This window comes from Limanda limanda, chromosome 12 (genome assembly GCF_963576545.1).
Source record: "Limanda limanda chromosome 12, fLimLim1.1, whole genome shotgun sequence".
Classification (NCBI taxonomy): domain Eukaryota; kingdom Metazoa; phylum Chordata; class Actinopteri; order Pleuronectiformes; family Pleuronectidae; genus Limanda; species Limanda limanda.
Genome location: NC_083647.1, coordinates 28,248,740 through 28,267,904, shown reverse-complemented (window position 1 = coordinate 28,267,904; position 19,165 = coordinate 28,248,740). Strand labels below are relative to the sequence as shown.

At 51.8% G+C, this 19,165-nt stretch overlaps 1 protein-coding gene and 2 non-coding genes across 5 annotated transcripts; all 3 read right to left on the bottom strand.

Moving 5' to 3' along the window:
- Window positions 1–16: 16 nt before the first annotated feature.
- On the bottom strand, window positions 17–18,483 carry arid4a (AT-rich interactive domain 4A). 3 transcript variants are annotated; one of them, XM_061083456.1, is made up of 25 exons: window positions 18,426–18,483; window positions 17,583–17,621; window positions 16,232–16,342; window positions 13,527–13,592; window positions 13,240–13,330; window positions 11,618–11,697; window positions 11,427–11,524; window positions 10,675–10,810; window positions 10,239–10,318; window positions 10,067–10,143; window positions 9,679–9,857; window positions 9,529–9,601; window positions 9,050–9,144; window positions 8,034–8,131; window positions 6,909–7,146; window positions 5,817–6,025; window positions 5,289–5,450; window positions 5,023–5,104; window positions 4,368–4,557; window positions 3,437–3,499; window positions 1,903–3,354; window positions 1,717–1,821; window positions 1,448–1,570; window positions 642–788; window positions 17–560 (listed from the first exon to the last, which is right to left on the bottom strand). In XM_061083456.1, exons 2-25 carry the CDS (start codon window positions 17,586–17,588, stop codon window positions 457–459), a joined length of 4,065 nt encoding a protein of 1,354 aa, XP_060939439.1. In that variant the 5' UTR covers window positions 17,589–17,621; window positions 18,426–18,483; the 3' UTR covers window positions 17–456. The 3 variants fall into 3 exon arrangements, with proteins under 3 accessions (XP_060939439.1, XP_060939440.1, XP_060939441.1); XM_061083457.1 differs by having other exon boundaries at window positions 5,029–5,104; XM_061083458.1 differs by lacking the exon at window positions 13,527–13,592.
- Window positions 8,237–8,314, bottom strand: LOC133017007 (small nucleolar RNA SNORD53/SNORD92). Its single transcript, XR_009682352.1, has one exon. It is a non-coding gene; the product is annotated as a small nucleolar RNA SNORD53/SNORD92 (small nucleolar RNA).
- On the bottom strand, window positions 15,585–15,669 carry LOC133017004 (small nucleolar RNA SNORD53/SNORD92). The gene has a single exon (XR_009682349.1). It is a non-coding gene; the product is annotated as a small nucleolar RNA SNORD53/SNORD92 (small nucleolar RNA).
- Window positions 18,484–19,165: the final 682 nt, after the last annotated feature.

The window sequence follows — 19,165 nt, the reverse complement described above, 5'->3', positions numbered from 1 at the left end:
TTTTGTTTGTCCCCCCCCCCCCCAAAAAAAACAGGCACATTATTCTGAAAGTCAGAGACGCTGAGCTGAGGTACTGAGGGAGGAAGGAAGGGAGGAAGGAAGGGAGGAAGGAAGGAAGGTAGGAAGGAAGGAAGAAGGAGAAGTGCTCTGTGGCGGCTTAACAGACGACGAGCTGATTTTTCTGTTGCATTTGTCTCTGAACAGGAAGTCCATAGGTGAGGGGGTGGGGCTTAGTCAAATTGGAGAAGCCCCTCCCCCACACACCACCATATTTGAAGGAGTGATGGCGTTCCCATCAGCCACCGCTGCAGTCGATGAGCTCTCGCCTGGAGGTTATAAACCTCATTTCCACATCACGTCCTCTGCTGGCAGAGTGGGCGGAGTCTGTGGCTGCAGTCGGCGGGGACGAGGGAAACGGGAATACGGTGGGTGGGTGGAGCTTGAGTGGGCGTGTCATCACCTGCACTCCACAGCGACGGTGTTCTGAGTGGGCGAGGCCGAGGACGGACTCATGCCCGTGTCGGAGGAACCCGAGGAGGTCGACGGCGTCGTGTTCGACACTGAAAGAGACAGGAAGTCCACGATTCATTAACCAGTTCTAACAGTTTCAAAATAAAAGCAGCTGAATCACCAGCTCCTACCTTCTCTCTCCTTCTTTTTTAGCCTCTTCCTGCGTCTGTCGATGGAGGCGACCTCGGACTTCAAGGTCATGTAGTACTTTCGGATCTCCTGCAGCTTGTCCTGCAGGAAGGAGATCCTCTCTGTGCTCGACATGTTGTCCAGCTCGTCTGAGGAAGAGGAGGAAGAGGAGGAAGAAGAGACACGTTATTCCTTCATCACAGTTCTGTGTCTCAGATGAACCGGTCCAGGTCCAACTGGGACGTTTCCTCTCAGGAGCTGATCCTGAAGATCACATTCACACACGGAGGGATGTGACCTCAGAGCAGGTGACCTCAGAGCAGGTGACCTCAGAGCAGGTGACCTCAGAGCAGGTGACCTCAGAGCAGGTGACCTCAGAGCAGGTGGTCTCACACTGACGTCCATATTTGTTTAATGAGAACGTTTATGGTTCTTGACATAGAAAATAATAATAACAGATGTATTTACATCACGTTAAGAATGATCTTCCATAACAGTTTTGATTCTTCTTGTGTTTCTGGCTCAGCTCAAAGTGAACAAGAAAGATCCGACTCGACCTCCACCAACACGTCAGGCTCCTGACCCCTATGAGGCTGTGACCTCTGACCTCTGACCTCTATCAGTTCATCCTTTAGACAACTGGTCCATCGAGACACTTGAGATATGAAGACGTTTGGATGAGATGTTCACAAGGAGAATGAAGAGTTCAAGGTCAAACCTCTGAACTCTGACCTCTCGTCTCTGAGTGAACGTTTACAAACGACCTGACCCCCGACCCTGAGGTGACCCCTGACCCCTGGTGACCTACCGAGCTGCAGCGTCCACTTGTAGGACCTGGAGGACGGGAAGCCGGGTTTGTCTTTGCTGTGATGAGACGGAGACGGACAGCGAGTCTTCTGAGACGCCTGGTCCTCGCTGTCGCTGCTGTGGCCTGGAGGAGAGAGAGGAGGAGACAAGCCGTCGTCACGGTGATGAGTCAACGTGTCAACGCTATGATGCGATTCTGGGAGGAGCGATGACGTCACCGGCCAGTGACATCATCAGTGACCTCATCAGTGACCTCATCACGCGGCTCACCTGCTCCGTTCTTCTCCGCCTTCCCGGGCGTGTTCGGTCGCTTCTGGTTGCGTTTCTGTTTCTTGGCCGAGGGGGAGGAGTTACAGTCCATCGCCCTCTTCTGACCTGAGGGGTCAAAGGTCACACAGTTACGACCTCACCGCCACAAACACAGTGAACCAATCAGGCGGCAGGGGTGTGTCTTACCTCGGTCCTTGTGCTCCTGCAGCGACAGCAGCGAGGTGGAGGAGGAGCTACTGCCGTCGAACCCGGGACTGGAGCTGCCCTCCTGCTCCCCCCCCACTCCCGCCCCATCGTCCTCCGTGGCGCTCCTGGTCGGGCGCAGTTCCTCCGAGGAGGGGGCGGAGCTGGGAGCGGCGGCCGGGAGGAAGGGCTGGGGGAGGTGAGGCGGGTGGGGGGTGGGGTGGGGGACTTGGTGGAGGTGAGACAGCGGGGGCGGAGCTTGTTGCGGCTCCCTCATCATCAGGAGGAGGTGCTCTGCGGAGGAGGCGGGCTTCTCCTTGTCCTCGGGGTCATCGAGGTCGACCTCGTGGCAGACCAGCGCCTCGGGTCCGATCTCCAGCTCCTCAGCGGGGGGGGGGCCCAGAGCCTCTGGGGCAGGGGGGGGTGTCCCAGCATGCATCTCTTCCTCCTTCTGTGTCTCCTCTCTGGGACACGGCGAGTCCTCTGCTTTCACCCCCCCCTCACTCCTCCTCTCTGGGCGGAGCGGCGAGGAGGAGGCGGACGCCAACTCGGGGGCGGGGCCGGGGCCTTTGGGGGAGGCGGCCTCTTCCTGCTTCCTGTCTGGGTGGAGCTTCTTCTCGGCTGCTTTACGTTTAAGCGCCACGCTGCTGGTTTCCTGAGGTGAAGCTTGCTCCTCCTCCTGCTCCGCCTCCTGCTCCTCCTCCTCCTCGGTGGCAGAGTCAGTGTCCGAGTCCATGGGGGGGGACGCCGGGGGGAGACAGTGGAGGACCACCATGGGCTCGTCCTGTCTCTTCAGGACGCTGCGAGGAGGAGAAGCGAGCGCGGCCGTGTGGGCGGGGCCTGGAGTGCAGAGGGGGATTGTGGGAGGAGTTTCAGAGCCTGTCTCTCTGAGGTTGGGCCGCCGGCCTTTGACCCTGGGGGAGGACAGAGGAGTCCTGCCCCCCCCCTCTGCAGCAGGCGGGGGGGACAGCTGCTTCTCAGGAGGCGTCTGGTTCCTGTGAGGGGGGGGTGACATCCTGTCGGGAGAGGACTTGATGACCACTTCCTGTCCAGGAGATGTTTTCTGCACCAACAACGTTTTGCTCTCGTTGTCCAGGGCAACTGGCAACATGGTGACTTCAGCTGGAGGCTCCTCCCCCTGCACGGCAGGCTCCTCCCCCTGCACTACTGCTACCGCCTCCTCCTCCTCCTCTGATTGGCTCAGCTCTTTCCCCGGCATGCTGGGACACGCTGCGGCCGCGGCAGGGGAAGGACTTCCTGTTTCCATGGTAACGGTGTCATCGTCATAAGTCGGCATTGAGATGTTAGTGACCTCACTCGTTTCCTCCTCCTCCTCTTCCTGTTGCTCCTCCTCCTCCTGGCAGGGCGGCCCTTCAGTTCTCCCTCGCCAAGGCGATGGCGGTTTATCAGGCGGGTCTTCTGATTCGCTGTCGTCTGAAGAGTTCCCAGAATCCTCTGCAGGAAGAGAGCAGTGGATTGGTTAAATCATCAGTGATGCAACTGGATGGAGAATGAAAAGCACAGTCGAGGTTCTCACCGATGGACGCTCGGTCCGAGTCCGACATGCCCGACGTTCTCCTGGTTCTCCTGCGCGGCGTGCCTGCAGAGAGACACACACACTGTCACCACTAGGAGGAGCTGTTACTGACAGGAAGTGACACGCCTTGTATTCACCGCTGCTGGGACAGCCTTCTCTTCAGCTTCTACGTGAAGTCAAAAGCCTGAAACCACATGTTCCATTGTTCCGGAAAAGCCGAAGCACAGGGAACTCAACTTCACACATAGGTGTGAAACGCCACAAGGGTCGACTCCTATTGGTCCCTCTGGACCCCATGACCTGTGAGGTCCCAGATCAATATAAAGCCACATCTGCCCCTCCTCTATCTCCTTCTACAATCTGTCTGAGGGCGGACGGCCTCTCTTCCTGCATCGCCGAGGGGAGGAGCCTGATTTCTCCAGGAAACCTCCTGGCATCTCAAGCTCTAACAAACTCCGAGCAGCGACTCGATGTCCTGCAGCAGAACTTCAACCAGCGTCTGAGCCACAGCTCCACAGAACCAGGAGTCAGGAGACTTCACTGAACTGAACTGAAACTTCCTTTTCTCCCTTTTCACTGACGGGTCGAACCACTGAGGACACGAGGCTCAGATGTTTACTGGATTCTGTGTGAGATGTTTATGAGTGATATCTGTGTTGTGATGCTTTGAGTTAGAAGTTATTCCAAAGTAATGTTAGTTTGCTCCTCACAGGCTCTTTGCATTTCAGTCTACACTCTGTCTAGCAGTTAGTTAAGGTGGTTGAGGGGATAGAGCTCGGGGGTTCGATCCCGGTCTTGCCCACCTGCATGGACCCCCCCGGTCCTGCCCCTATGCTCTGTGGTGTGAACACTGTACTGTCATGAGGAGTCGTGTGGACGCCGGTGGTACTGCACCAACGGTGATGAGTCTAAAGTCCTGAGTGTCTCTTACTGTCTCCGTTGGCCAAGCTGCTCTCCGTCCTGCTGCTCTTCCCGTTGGCCCGCCCCTCGCTGCTTGGCGTCTTGGAGCCGCTGCGCCCGGCGGAGCCCGGTGGCGTGGATCTCATCTGAGGACGACCTCGCTTCGCCCCCGGCGGCCTCGCCCCGGACTTCTCTTCATCTTTCTCCAGCTCGTCTTTGTTCTGCGGAGGAAACGGTTTATTACCACGAGCAACGGGTCACGTGATCAGGTTGATTATAGAAACCAGCTGAGGTCATGGTGAGGTCATGGTGAGGTCATGGTGAGGTCATGGTGAGGTCATGGTGAGGTCATATCCTCCCTGCTGGTATCATGTAGCGCTGAGGATCAGTCCATCAACAGATTTATTTTGATTGCTTAAAATATTTCCTGGTTCAAGTGAGGATTTCAATTTTTTTCTTTTTCTAAAATATGATAACTGTTTGAATGTCCTCCGGTCGTGTTGCACTGTGGAGGACAGAGACGTCCTCATGTCCGTCCCCAGGGAAACGCACCAGAGGAGGCGGCCATTCTTTAAACTGGAGTTTAACCCCCCCACCCCGGGTCTGCCTGCTGCTGATTGGACGATCAGAACGTCTCTCAGCATCACGCCTGACCTTTAACCACGCTGAGCTCAAGGGAATCTCACCTTCACCTTCTTCCTCTGTCTCTTCTTCGTTCCTTTCTCCACGGGCCAGATGATCCTCTCAGCCTTCACCCACTCGTCGTACCTGAGGAGCAGAAACATCGTCTCACACACGGCTGACGTGCACGACCAATCAGACAAAGAGACTTGGAAACCATCAGGACGCGAGCCTCCTCCATGTTAGCAGGCGGGACGGTGGGGGGGTCTCCTCTCTCTGACGTGTCCCTCACCACCTGGTGGATTCAACAGAGACTCTGACCCGCACTGACCTGACGTTCCAGCCGTAGTAGTGGACCAGGTAGAACTGCTCTCCGTTGTCCAGGTCCGTCTTCTTGATGTGAGCTTCGTAGATCTTCTGAGTTTTCCCTCGGCCGTACTTCACCCTGACCTTCGTCCCCGTCACAGAGTCTCCATCCTCATCATCCTCACTCCTGACACAGAAACAAAGGATCAGTCTTAGTGTTGAAGCAGCAGAATTGTCTCTGAGGCTTCATCCTTCAACAACCTGTATCAACCCAGGGCTGGAAAGTAATAAAGTACATTTACTGAAGAGTAACTAAACAGCAGGCGCCTGTAACCTGCGTCCACAGACAGGATCAGAGACGTGTTCTGACCACAGAGGACAGAAGGTCACCGGGTCCGGGAGGAACTCATGACACGGATCAACGATGGATCTTTGAGTCAAAGAAAAATAACTTCTCAACTCTAAAAAAACATTATTCTCCGTTCAGAGGCGTGAAGGGAAGTGCTTCACCTGAAGGAGCCATGATTATTATCATTCCATGTTTCATTCTCACCTGGCTCCTCTCCTCCTCTCCAGCTCATCCTCATCTTCATCTTCATCGTCCTCATCCTCGTCCTCAGAGCCTTTCTCGAAGTCGTCCATTCTCCTGTGGCTGCGTCTCCTCACCTCCCTCTGCTCCTCGCTGGTCTCTCCTCTCCTCTCCGGCCTGGAGGAGGACTCGGTCTCTGCCTTCAGCGGCGGGCCCACACACCTCCTCCTCCCCTGAGACACACACAGCTCCAGTCAGTTCAGCCTGAATCTAAAACCAGGTTCAACTTCAACCTTTGTTCAGACGCTGTCACCAGCAGCAGCTCGGAGCTCGCCTTTAGAATCTATATGATCGGATTCTTTCTACCTGTGATGGGACTTTTTGGGAAATCTTCAAATGCTTCTTATCACTGAAAGGTTCTGTTAGTCTATAAACCAAAGTTATTGATACTTTTTTAAATTACCTAAAAATTTACAAAAAGTTAAAAAAATCTAACCTTTTACAATTTATCAACTTTTTTTTAGTTTTTGAGATAGGAGCCTTTTTTCGGCCTCTCTGCAGAGCCTGAGGGAGAGGACAGAGGACAGAGGAGAGAGAGCAGATGAGAGAGGACAGAGGAGAGAGGAGGGAGGACAGAGGACAGAGGACAGAGGACAGAGGACAGAGGAGAGGACAGAGGAGAGGAGAGAGGAGAGAGGACAGAGGACAGAGGAGATAGGACAGAGGACAGAGGAGAGAGGACAGAGGACAGAGGAGAGAGGACAGAGGAGAGAGGACAGAGGACAGAGGACAGAGGACAGAGGACAGAGGCCTGGACCTTGTGCTGCTCCACACTCCAGTCCACTAGGGGGCACTTACACCTATGAACTTGTTGGTCAAACCCCAGTAAACACAAGGAGGAACATCCAGACTCAGCTCAGTCTTAACAGATCACATTCTAACCATCACTCAGGAATCAGCATCTAAATCTCAATGTGTTCAAAACAGTTTGAACTTTTAATAAAAAACTTAAGATCTTTTGCAAACTTGTTGCTCTGTGAATATTTCACGTCACTGAGAGACTCCAGGTTAAAGTTTGGGACAGAGTTTTAAAGATTTATTATATTTCATTCTCACCCGCGGTGACGACTGAGGCTCCTTCAGCTCCTCCTTCTCGCTCGCACTGTCAGACTCCGCCTCCTCCCCCTTGTCCTCAACAGGCTCCGCCTTCACCTGTTGCGTAGGGGGCTCTGTGGGCTCCGCCCCTGCTGCCGTCTGGTTGGCTGGTGTGGTGGGGGGGCGGGGGTTGTTGTGGTGGATGGTCCTGAAGGTGATGGAGGCGGAGCGGCAGTACTCCTCGAAGCCGTACAGGTACCTGAGGGTCAGAGGAGGTCCACCAGAGAGAAGCAGCTTGAGAACAGATCCTTTAGAAACCTCACCGTTCACCTGAGTGCCCCCCCCCCCATCAGCGTAGGGGTGAGTAGATAATGAGTGAATTTTCATTTCGGGGTGAACTCTCCCTTTAAGCACTTGATATAGGGAAGTCAGTGCTACTGGCCTCAAACCATTGAGAACCTTGGGCTGATTAGTTCTGGCCACTGATCGGTCTGGACTGCTTCTGTCTGTGTTGGTTGAGTGACAGCTGAAAGAGTGCTAGAGGGCGGGGCTAGGGGTTCTGAGGGCGGGGCTAGGGGTTCTGAACCAGAGGAAGAAGGAAGTGCTTCATATCGTTTCCTAGCTAACCCCCTAACCCTTACGCTCCCTCAATAGAACCACAGCACTGGTCCAGAACTGGGTCGGTGATGCACTGGTCAAAATTCCTTGTTTTCTTCAAACGTGACAGGGACTCGTGGGCAGAACGGACCAGTGAGTCCTGATCACTTCACATGACATAACAATAATAATGTGAAACACACATGGTTATGATCTGGGTCACAATTGAAAATAATCGGATCAGACCTTTCCCTGCTCCTGCTCCTGAGACAAAGAAACCCTGAGGTCAACGTTTTGTCACGACACTGGAAAAAACAATAAAGCTCTCTTGATCTTGCTCAGATTTATCGCCCGTCAGTTTCCTTCGCTCCAGGTGCTCCTGAGGTTTAAAGAAGTTCCCACAAGGCGTTCTTCAGATATTGTGTTCAAAAGAATTAGACAGACGGACAACTTGCAAACATGATTCCTCCGACCACTAGGTGTCTCCAGCACGGAGACTGAGACCACGTGACAGTGAGCTGATGTGAGGGAGCAGGCGTGTTCTCTTACTTCCTGTAGGCCGTCTTGACGTTGTAGGAGGCAGCAGAGTTCAGGATGGGGATCCCCAGATCCATGTAGACCTGCTTCCACACCGTCCCCGACTCAATCTAACACACACACACACACACACACACAGACACACGGATCAGAGCTGGGTCACAACCACAGGTTTGTTTCTCATCAGCTGATTGGACAGTGAAGCTCGTCAAGCTTTGCTCAGACAGCCGAGAGGAAGTGACATCACAGGACTTCAGTCCAGTGTGCGAAACCTTTCTCTGCATCATCAGCAGGTCACATGACCCACTGAGCTCCTTCAAGAACCTGAAGCTGTCTCATACACAGAGATTTGACTGTTAATGTTTTAACTGCATCTACAACAGATCAATACATTAATGAAAGGTATGTGTGGTATGAAATACAAAATGACAGTGACAGGTCATGTATCAGTGTTAAGAGAAACATTAGTATAACAGAAAAACACAGGACAGAATATATACTATAAATATATATATATATAAGTGAAAACCAGAATCTAAATCCTTTCAGACCTGCAGACGGTATCTGACTGATTCAATGTCCATTAGACTTTTAATACATACTCCTGCTCTCAGTTTGTGGATATCTTTCAGACCTGAATTGAACCACAGACATGTTCCACACATGTTCCTCACATGTTCCTCACATGTTCCTCACATGTTCTGCAGGTTCTGTCTGTGAGAACACATGTCTGAGTCAGTGTCTCTGGACATGTTCTGGATCTTCTCCTGGTAACATGTGTGTAACATGTCAGAGTCCATGTGAGGAACCAGCAGGGCAATGTGTGGAAGCTTCTCAGAGAGCGAGTGGACGTGTGGACGAGGTTTCTAACACGTGACGTGAAACTGAAGAACACAAAGATCTCAGGATGAAGAAGAGGAGCCGGACACGTAGAAGACGAAGACGTCCACTTGGACACACGAGGAGATTCCAGATCTTCTGGTGATGAGGGCTGATAAGGGACAGACAGACAGGTGGACAGTCCTCACCTTGTGGCAGCCTCCCAGGTGAAAGACCAGTCTGAAGAGCTTGAAGAGGTTCAGGTCCTTGTAGCCCAACACAGGAGGTTTGTTGATGGGAGTTCCTGTCAGACAGACACAGACGTGGTGTTAGCCATGAAGGACGTGGTTCTACCTTCATGTCCCAGGTCTGAGAGCCACACATGGTTCCTGCTGAACAAGACTCAGGAGGAGGAGGAATCCTTGAGTTTGCCGCTTTGTTGGTTTAATAAAAATGTTTAAAGTTTAGGGAAAAGAAAATCATTTACAATTACAGCCAAACGTTTAAATTAGATTTTCTTTAACGTCTCTATTTGCTTGAGTGTCGGAGAAAGTCTGTGTAAACTTTGATAATTCTTTCAGCTCCTCAGAGTTTGATTCAGCGTCTTAATGATGGAACACTTTGCTTCAGCCTGGTCCCAACGTCACCGATCCTCACACAACCTGAGACAGTGACTGTGTGGACTCACCTCTGTCCTCCATGAACTTGTAGAGCTGCTGCAGGAAGTGGTCCCTCTCCTCCGGGTCGGGCTCCTCCTCCGGCTGCACACAAACACAGGGAGGTTAGAATCTGACCCCCCCCACAGCAGCCTCAGTCATCAGCATCATCAGACTCTCACCTCCTCTTTGATGTGCTTCTTCTTTTTCTTCTCAGCTTCGTCGTTGTCCTCCTCGCTCTCCTTCTCCTCTTCTTCATCCTCATCGTCACTGGAGGACGAGTCCAGGATCTGACTCATGTCCATCTTCCACGCATCTGGAACCTCCCCACTCCTCGAGAACATCTGGGCTGCTTCTAGACCTTCAGGCCAGGGAGGAGGAGGTGAAAGGATGGGGGGAGGAGGGGGGGCAGAGAACATGGGATGGAGGGGGGGGAGGAGGAGGAAGAAGAGAGGGGAGAACAGAAAAGAGGAGGAGGAGCAGTTTAAAAAAAAGAAAGACAGAAGAAGCAGCACTGAGCTCTGGCTGAGCCCAGTGCCAAGGTGCATTGTGGGGGTTGTAGTGTCTCACCTCTCCTGTTGGACAACTCAGACTTGGCGATGCTGATGGAGTTGACTGGGTGGACGTGTCTCCTAGCAACCGTGTGGCTGACGGACAGAACAGCAGGAGGGAGAGAGAGAGCTGATCAGTTTCTGATCAAAGATCAATAATAATATTCATATTACATAACAAGTGAACTCACAACTTGGAGTCATCGAACGATCGGACCAGACACTGATCCTTCTTCACCACCAGCTCATCGTTACAGCTCGGAGACACCACCTGCAGGACAGACACACACCTGTCAGAGCTGCTCATGTGACAGACAGGTGGAGGTGTGTGTTCATGTGACAGACAGACAGGTGGAGGTGTGTGTTCATGTGACAGACAGGTGGATGTGTGTGTGCTCATGTGACAGACAGGTGGAGGTGTGTGGTCATGTGAGAGACAGACAGGTGGAGGTGTGTGCTCATGTGACAGACAGACAGGTGGAGGTGTGTGTGCTCATGTGACAGACAGACAGGTGGAGGTGTGTGCTCATGTGACAGACAGACAGGTGGAGGTGTGTGTGCTCATGTGACAGACAGGTGGAGGTGTGTGTGTTCATGTGACAGACAGACAGGTGGAGGCGTATCTACCATCGCCAGGTACCAGCTGCTTGGCTCCTCCTCCTCGTTCTCGATGCTGCAGACTTTCCCCAGCAGCTCATCGTTCAGCCTCCTCCTGTCATCCTCCTCTTCCTCACTGGACGAAGGCTCATTCTCCTCATCAGCACTGAGAGAGAGAGAGAGAGAGAGAGAGAGAGAGAGAGAGAGAGAGAGAGAGAGAGAGAGAGAGAGAGAGAGAGAGAGAGAGAGAGAGAGAGAGAGAGAGAGAGAGAGAGAGAGAGAGAGAGAGAGAGAGAGAGAGAGAGAGAGAGAGAGACACAGAGGGACAGAGACAGAGAGAGGGACAGAGAGAGAGACAGAGAGAGAGAGACAGAAAGACAGAGAGAGAGAGAGAGACAGAAAGAGACAGAGAGAGACAGAGAGAGACAGAAAGAGACAGAGAGAGACAGAGAGAGACAGAGAGAGACAGAGACAGAGAGAGAGACAGAGAGAGACAGAGAGAGAGACAGAGAGAGGGACAGAGAGAGGGACAGAGAGAGGGACAGAGAGACAGAGAGAGAGAGACAGAGAGAGACACACAGAGAGAGAGAGAGAGATAGAGAGACAGCAAGACAGAGAGAGACAGAGAGAGAGAGAGAGACAGAGGGACAGAGGGACAGAGGGACAGAGAGACAGAGAGACAGACAGAGACTCTCAGTTAGACAGAGTCCGGTGCAGCAGCTTCATATCACTGAACACACACGTGTATGAAGACGATCATCACATTGGAACCATGAACTCACACAGCTTGGGACGAGCGCCGCCCCCCCCGGTTGGACTTCTTGTTGATGACCGGCGTCCCGAAGTGCTCCGGGTTCGTTAGAGGCAGCTGGTCCAAGGTCTGTGGACACCATGAAGACGTGTTTTTAAATAACACAAAGAAAGATTCAGATAGTTTGGTCCTGGTGGGAGGAAACAGGAAGTGATCCCTCACCTCGCTCTCTGCAAAGTGTCTCTCTCCCTTCAGGCACAGGGACGTGCGACGCAGCGTCTTCTCGTCTCCGTCATCGAACACTGGAAGACAAACACGCTGAGTCAGCAGAGGGTCACAGGAGCCGGGTCCAATCAGTGACCAGGAGGGATGGGGGGAAAAAATCGATTCAGTTACAAATCGCGATGCTTGTGAATGACGATTTTAAATCGATATGCTGCCTCCCAAATCGATTTAAAACAAAAACAAAAAACATAAAACATATTTATTGGTTGATACCGGGGGGGGGGGATATATGGGGGGAGCAACATCACCCCAGAGCATGTTGACCAGCTCTTGTTTTTGCACAAGAATCTAAACATACCCAAGCACCAGCTTTGCATCGGCTACATGCAAACAACAATAGCCTACTTTTTGTTTATTTCAAAGTTTATATTTTAAGTAAACTTTTATTCATTCTATTTAATTTATCTTTAATTTATTGTTTAAAAGCTCATTTAGCGAAACCTTTCTCAGTATCATCACTCCGCCCCCCCCACAGCCAATTAGAACGTCTGCACTCATCCAGCCAATCACTGTGATGACTGGTTGATTTCAATGTCACTATATTAACTCTGTGTGTGTTAGTGAAGCAGCTCTGTGAGGAGACCACACTCCTAAATAGGGTTGCAAAGGGGTGGAAAGTTTCCGGTAAATTTCTGGAAACTTTCCTTGGGAACTTTAGCTCGGGAATTTTGGGAATTTTGAAAAAAAAAAAAAAAAAATTAAACGCTGAGCAATAAAAACATCATTCAAAACTCTATTTTAAAGATGTATGGAACGTTGAGTTTCAACCCTCCACTGGTCATTCTTCCATCACATGCACAGATAACTCCCAGCATGCTTCACTCTACAGCAGGGCTACTGAGGCCTGCTGTAGAGTGAAGGACTAGTCAGGTAAGTTTCCATGATATTACTGGGAAAATATATTATCATGCTGATTGAGGATTGTTCATCTGTTCATCTAGACTATTTCCATTCATTTATCCATCAATTGTTAAATATGTTTACAGACGATTCCAATTGTTTGGCTAACTATTTATATCTCTGGCATTGCATTAGTGTTTTTTTACAAACTTTTTTATCATCTTATTCTACAGAACAATGCCACGTACACTCTCTCATGTGTGGAGACATTTCACCCCATCCAATGTAGAAGGAAAGGCTGTGTACATTTGCAAATACTGTGCAAAGACCTATGTTAAGAATGACACAACGATGCAGAAGCATATAGTCAAGTGCCCAAAGTTTCCTCAGGGCTCAAATCAGCCTATGACACAACAAAATGTTTATATTTATGTCTGTATATGACAAGGTAAATACAGTTAGTATAAATTACCCACAACATTTCCAGTTTATTCCCGTTAATTCCTGTTAGTTCCCGTATATTCCCATGGAAAGTTTCCAACTTTGAATATTCCCGGAATTTTGCAACCCTACTCCTGAACACTTGGAGCAGGTCACTTACATCTTTGTGGTAAAATGAGATTCATTGTTTTCAAAACCCGCTACGAACCAATCAGAGAGGAGCACGAGCCCCACTGGGAGCAGCGTGGACCAATCAGCAGCCTGGATCAGAGACTCACCCACGGTGTAGAGACTGGCGTCGGTCAGTTTACTGATGACGGCCTCGCTGGAGAGACCCTCGTTGGTCTTCACCTCCACAGTGGAGCCCACCTGCAGCACAGAGGCAGAGCTCAGTCACACAGCACATGTGTGGTGTCCACGGTTTAAAGAAATGGAAAATCATAAAATGATACATAGAGTGGGAGACATAAAATCATTTAAAAGTCAAATCCAGACTAGAAGGTGAGAAGAGTCAGTGAACAGCTGTAAACATCTGGTGAGGTGGTGAACCATGTGGTCCTCTTACCCTCAGAGCTCCTTTCACCTGGTCGTCCTGCACCACCTGGGACGTGCTGTCTCCTTTCAGAGTCACCTGCAGAGAGACAGGAGCAGCATGAGGGACACAGCTTCATGTCCACTGAGGAGACGTCTCACATGTGGACATGCTGCTCAGAATCAAGAGGGTTAGAAGAACAGCTGGTTCATGTTCTGTCTGATGACGGATTCATCTCCATCAGACAGGATGTAGAAACACTTTAAACCTGACGTTACAAACTGGTTCTTCTCATGCTGTGAATCCTGTTGTGTTGTTGTGTTGTTGTGTTCAGTTCCATCAGCATGTGTGTGTCCTGGGAGAGGATCCTCACATGAGACTGAGCTTTACTCACTGATCACTAAGTTTCTGTTTGACTCGTGTTGAGTTCAGAACAGGAAGTTGATCCTTGTGAACATCTGTGAGACAAATAACCTGTGATGATTGATTGATAACAGAGGCTACGTTCACACCAACACCTCATTTTAAAACAACCATCTCCGTCAACAACAACACACCTGAAAACACATCACATGAACAGATGGGGGGGCTGTGGCTCAGGAGTTGGAGTGGGTCGTCCACTACTCGGGGGTCCACATGGCAAAGTGTGATTGGGCACTGACAGGAAGTGTCACTGACAGGAAGTGTCACTGACAGGAAGTGTCACTGACAGCGCTACTGACAGGAAGTGTTACTGACAGGAAGTGTCACTGACAGGAAGTGTTACTGACAGGAAGTGTCACTGACAGGAAGTGTCACTGACAGGAAGTGTCACTGACAGGAAGTGTCACTGACAGGAAGTGTCACTGACAGGAAGTGTTACTGACAGGAAGTGTCACTGACAGGAAGTGTTACTGACAGGAAGTGTTACTGACCGGAAGTGTCACTGACAGGAAGTGTCACTGACAGGAAGTGTTACTGACAGGAAGTGCCATTGACAGGAAGTGTTACTGACAGGAAGTGTCACTAACAGGAAGTGCTACTGTCAGGAAGTGTTACTGACAAGAAGTGAGACTGACAGGAAGTGCTACTGACAGGAAGTGTGACTGACAGGTAGTGTTACTGACAGGAAGTGTCACTAACAGGAAGTGTTACTGACAGGAAGTGTTACTGACAGGAAGTGTCACTAACAGGAAGTGCTACTGTCAGGAAGTGCTACTGTCAGGAAGTGCTACTGACAAGAAGTGAGACTGACAGGAAGTGCTACTGACAGGAAGTTTTACTGACAGGAAGTGTTACTGACAGGAAGTGTCACTGACAGGAAGTGCTACTGACAGGAAGTGTCACTGACAGGAAGTGTCACTGACAGGAAGTGCTACTGACAGGAAGTGTCACTGACAGGAAGTGTCACTGACAGGAAGTGCTAATGACAGGAAGTGTCACTGAGAGGAAGTGCTAATGACAGGAAGTGTCACTGAGAGGAAGTGCTACTGGCAGGAAGTGCTACTGACAGGAAGTGTTACTGACAGGAAGTGTTACTGACAGGAAGTGTCACTGACAGGAAGTGTCACTGACAGGAAGTGCTACTGACAGGAAGTGTCACTGACAGGAAGTGTCACTGACAGGAAGTGTCACTGACAGGAAGTGCTAATGACAGGAAGTGTCACTGACAGGAAGTGTTACTGACAGGAAGTGTCACTGACAGGAAGTGCTAATGACAGGAAGTGTCACTGACAGGAAGTGTTACTGACAGGAAGTCTTACTGACAGGAAGTGTCACTGACAGGAAGTGTTACTGACAGGAAGTGTTAGCAAGGCTTTGTGACAGAAGAAAACACCAACTCAGAAAACAAATCTAATTAGATGTTGAATCAGTGTGAAGCCCCTCCCACACTGCACACGCCAGTCTGAACTCAACAGTGACGAGCCGCCATGCATCTCCTGAACTGAGCGGCGCCATCGCCGGTTTTGTCCCGGGTTCGTGACCTCGCACCTCTACAGCAACAGCCATTTTCTTTTCAGTTACATGCAAAGTGAAGCTCTGAATGAGTGGAGACGGGCGAGGGCGATGGAAAGTATGAAGCAGGAGATCAGAGGTTCAGCTGGCAGGGGGGGGGTCAGACAGCCAAGAGAAAACGTGACATCACATGATATCATCAGCTCTTTTAGCGAAACCTTTCTCAGTATCATCACTCCGCCCCCCCCCCACAGGCTGCATCTCAGATGACTTGTTATAGTTCTGAAACATGTGAAGCTCACACAGAACCACCAGGGACCTGACCTCACATCTGAAGAGGACTTTGAATCCATCACGAGTGACCAAGGTGTTCAGACTAATATCTGGAGTTTAGAATCCAGGTCATTTTAGAAACTTTCTGTAGTTAATCAACAAATCATTTCAACTGCTCTGATGATAAAACACAGAACGGTACGATGACACCGGACCTGTGTTGTGAGTCTGCCCGGACCCTGAAGCTGCCCGGACCCTGAAGCTGCCCGGACCCTGAAGCTGCCGGGGCCGTGACTGGTGTTTAGTTGAGGACACAGGACTTTGGTTCAAGATAAAACTGTTGTTAAACCAGAAACCCTCACAGTGACTTTGTGTTCATAATGGTTGGAAGGTGTAATCCTGATAAATGAGTCCTGCAGCCCAAACGGAGACGCCACTGTGACCAGGTCGTGGACTTCCTGTCTCCACGTGGACTTCCTGTCTCCACGTGGACTTCCTGTCTCCACGTCCACCCGGTGCCGGTGTCTCACCTTGACCTTCACCATGCGCTTCACAGTCTTGATCTTGGCCTCGCAGAAGGCTCCTCTGTACTTGGCACTGACGTCCGTCCCCACCGGCAGGTGAGCAGGCTCGTCTGCTGCCTGCAACACACACAAGGGAACATCAGGACTCACACATGGGAACATCAGGACTCACACATGGGAACATCAGGACTCACACATGGGAACATCAGGACTCACACATGGGAACATCAGGACTCACACATGGGAACATCAGACTCACACATGGGAACATCAGGACTCACACATGGGAACATCAGGACTCACACATGGGAACATCAGGACTCACACATGGGAACATCAGACTCACACATGGGAACATCAGGACTCACACATGGGAACATCAGGACTCACACATCAGGACTCACACGTGGGAACATCAGGACTCACACGTGGGAACATCAGGACTCACACAAGGGAACATCAGGACTCACACATGGGAACATCAGGACTCACACACGGGAACATCAGGACTCACACACGGGAACATCAGGACTCACACACGGGAACATCAGGACTCACACATGGGAACATCAGGACTCACACATGGGAACATCAGGACTCACACATGGGAACATCAGGACTCACACAAACCCAGGAGTGTTTCTATTTCAGGTTCATACAAACTTTCACACTTATCAGTATCACATGACTCTAATGACCCGGACGTCCCCGACAGTTTTCACCTGCAGGTTCTGATTCATCTGCGTTAGTTACTTTGCAGAATCACATCATATCAGAACAGATATTGTTGATATGTGAAAGAAAAGTTCATGACTGAAAACAGCTTTTAAGGTTTTCAGCTTCAAGTCTTTAGATCTGCAGATTATTTTCTGGGACGTTGTTACTTTTATAAAATGTTGAAAACAATAACAAGTCAGGTTGAGATATTCAGGAAGAGGTTTGATCTGATCCACATGAGACCAGGACCAGGGTCAGGTCTTCACATGAGACCAGGAGCAGGGTCAGGTCTTCACATGAGACCAGGACCAGGTCTTCACATGAGACCAGGACCAGGGTCAGGTCATCACATGAGACCAGGACCAGGTCTTCACATGAGACCAGGACCAGGGTCAGGTCTTCACATGAGACCAGGACCAGGGTCAGGTCTTCACATGACACCAGGACCAGGGTCAGGTCTTCACATGAGACCAGGACCAGGGTCAGGTCTTCACATGAGACCAGGACCAGGGTCAGGTCTTCACATGAGACCAGGACCAGGGTCAGGTCTTCACATGAGACCAGGACCAGGCTCAGGTCTTCACATGAGACCAGGACCAGGGCCAGGTCTTCACTGATGAAGAGGAGCAGCTTCACTCACCTTCATCTTCACGGCTTGAGTCCAGCTCGACACGGATCACTGCAAGACAAACAGCAGCGGGTCAGTGTTGTTAATGATGCTAAGCTAACAGCTAGCCTCGGACTTCAGCTAGCTCAGGCACCCCCCCCCCTCCCAGCCCGTAGCTCCTATGTGGCACCGACAGCTCCTCGGACCCGGGGAACCAGGACCCTTGGATCCAGGACCCAGGGAACCAGGTCCCGGGGAACCAGGACCCGGGCCCGAGGAGCCGCCCCCCCCGGCTCTCCGGAGGGACGCGGGCCGGAAGCCGCTCGAGCCGGGATGTCCTTCCCGCTCCGCTCCTCTGAGTCACGTCGCCATGTCAGCTCGGTCCCCCCCACGGCCCCCCCACCGGGCCGCTGGCCGCCCGGAGGGGGGGCCGGGTCCCGGGGACACCCCCCCACCGGGCCGGGGCACCGACCGGACCCGAGCCCCGGAGCGGGGATCCAGCGGCTCGTCGCTCCGGAGCTACATGTAGCATCTCGGCTAACTGGCGACGAGCCGTTGGATCCTGCGGGGGTTCGAGCCGCTGCTCCCCGGGGACAGGACCCGGGCCCCGGCCGCCTCGGAGCCGTGCGGCGGACGAACCAAGTTTCTAAGAACCGAATCAGAAGTGATGAATTTAATAAGAGTCGATCCACAAAGAAGCGGCTCGTCCACATTGCTCCGGTGGAGCCGCCGTGGATCACCGCGCTGGTTCGACCCCCCGCTGCGACCCGCCCGGCCCCCGGCCCGGGTCCCGGCCCCGCTGGACCGGACCCGGGTCCCCTGGTTCCGGTCCCCCGGGTCCCGGTCCCGGGCTGTAGTGGATCTGGTTCTACTCACGGTCGCGGCCGCGGCTGCTTCCTCTCGAGTCCGATCCACGAACAACAAGCTGTTGAGCTCGCTCTGTTTCCTCGCACCTGATTGGCTGCGGCCACAGCGGTCGTTGCACAAAGGAAATCTGATTGGTCGTAATAATCCTCGATTCTGATTGGACGTTCCTCTTCTGCTGTTGCTATTTGTGGATACGAACCCGGCGCCACAAGGGAAATGACGCCATCGGCTGCGGGGTCATCCAATCAGAGGAGAGCTCGAAGGAAGACCCGCCCACTGGCGCTCACGATTGGCTTGCTCGTGTTTTCCCAGCAGCGACGCGTCGCTATTGGCTCAACGGGCTTCCTTGTCTGTTCGAAGCCCCGCCCCTCTACGTGCTGGGAACTCCATTCAAAACACGGAGTTAAAATGTCGCCGAGCAACACGTGAACAACATGCGAACAACACGTGACCTCCTCCGTCACTCATGAAACCCGCACGGGTGCTACGGGTCTGTGACGTCACGGACCACAGGAAACACGTCAAACTGCGAGGTGTCTGTCACGTGACATGACTCTCACGCACTTTGATGACGTGGGTCCGTGCGTGAGACTCACGCTCTTCACGGTTTCATTTCTGATCCGGAACAAGTTAAGATCAGGGGGCGGGACCTCCACGCTTTTACGTAAAAGGTTCACGGTGACGTCAGAGCCATGGATGCAGTTTTCCTGTATTTCTACCACGTGACCTCTCAGTGGGACAGGGGCGTG

Coding starts and splice junctions, on each gene's coding strand:
- arid4a (XM_061083456.1), bottom strand. Junction 5,451..5,816: donor GAGAGGAGGAGAGGAGCCAG/GTGAGAATGAAA, acceptor TTTCTGTGTCAG/GAGTGAGGATGATGAGGATG. Junction 5,105..5,288: donor TACTACGGCTGGAACGTCAG/GTCAGTGCGGGT, acceptor TCTGCTCCTCAG/GTACGACGAGTGGGTGAAGG.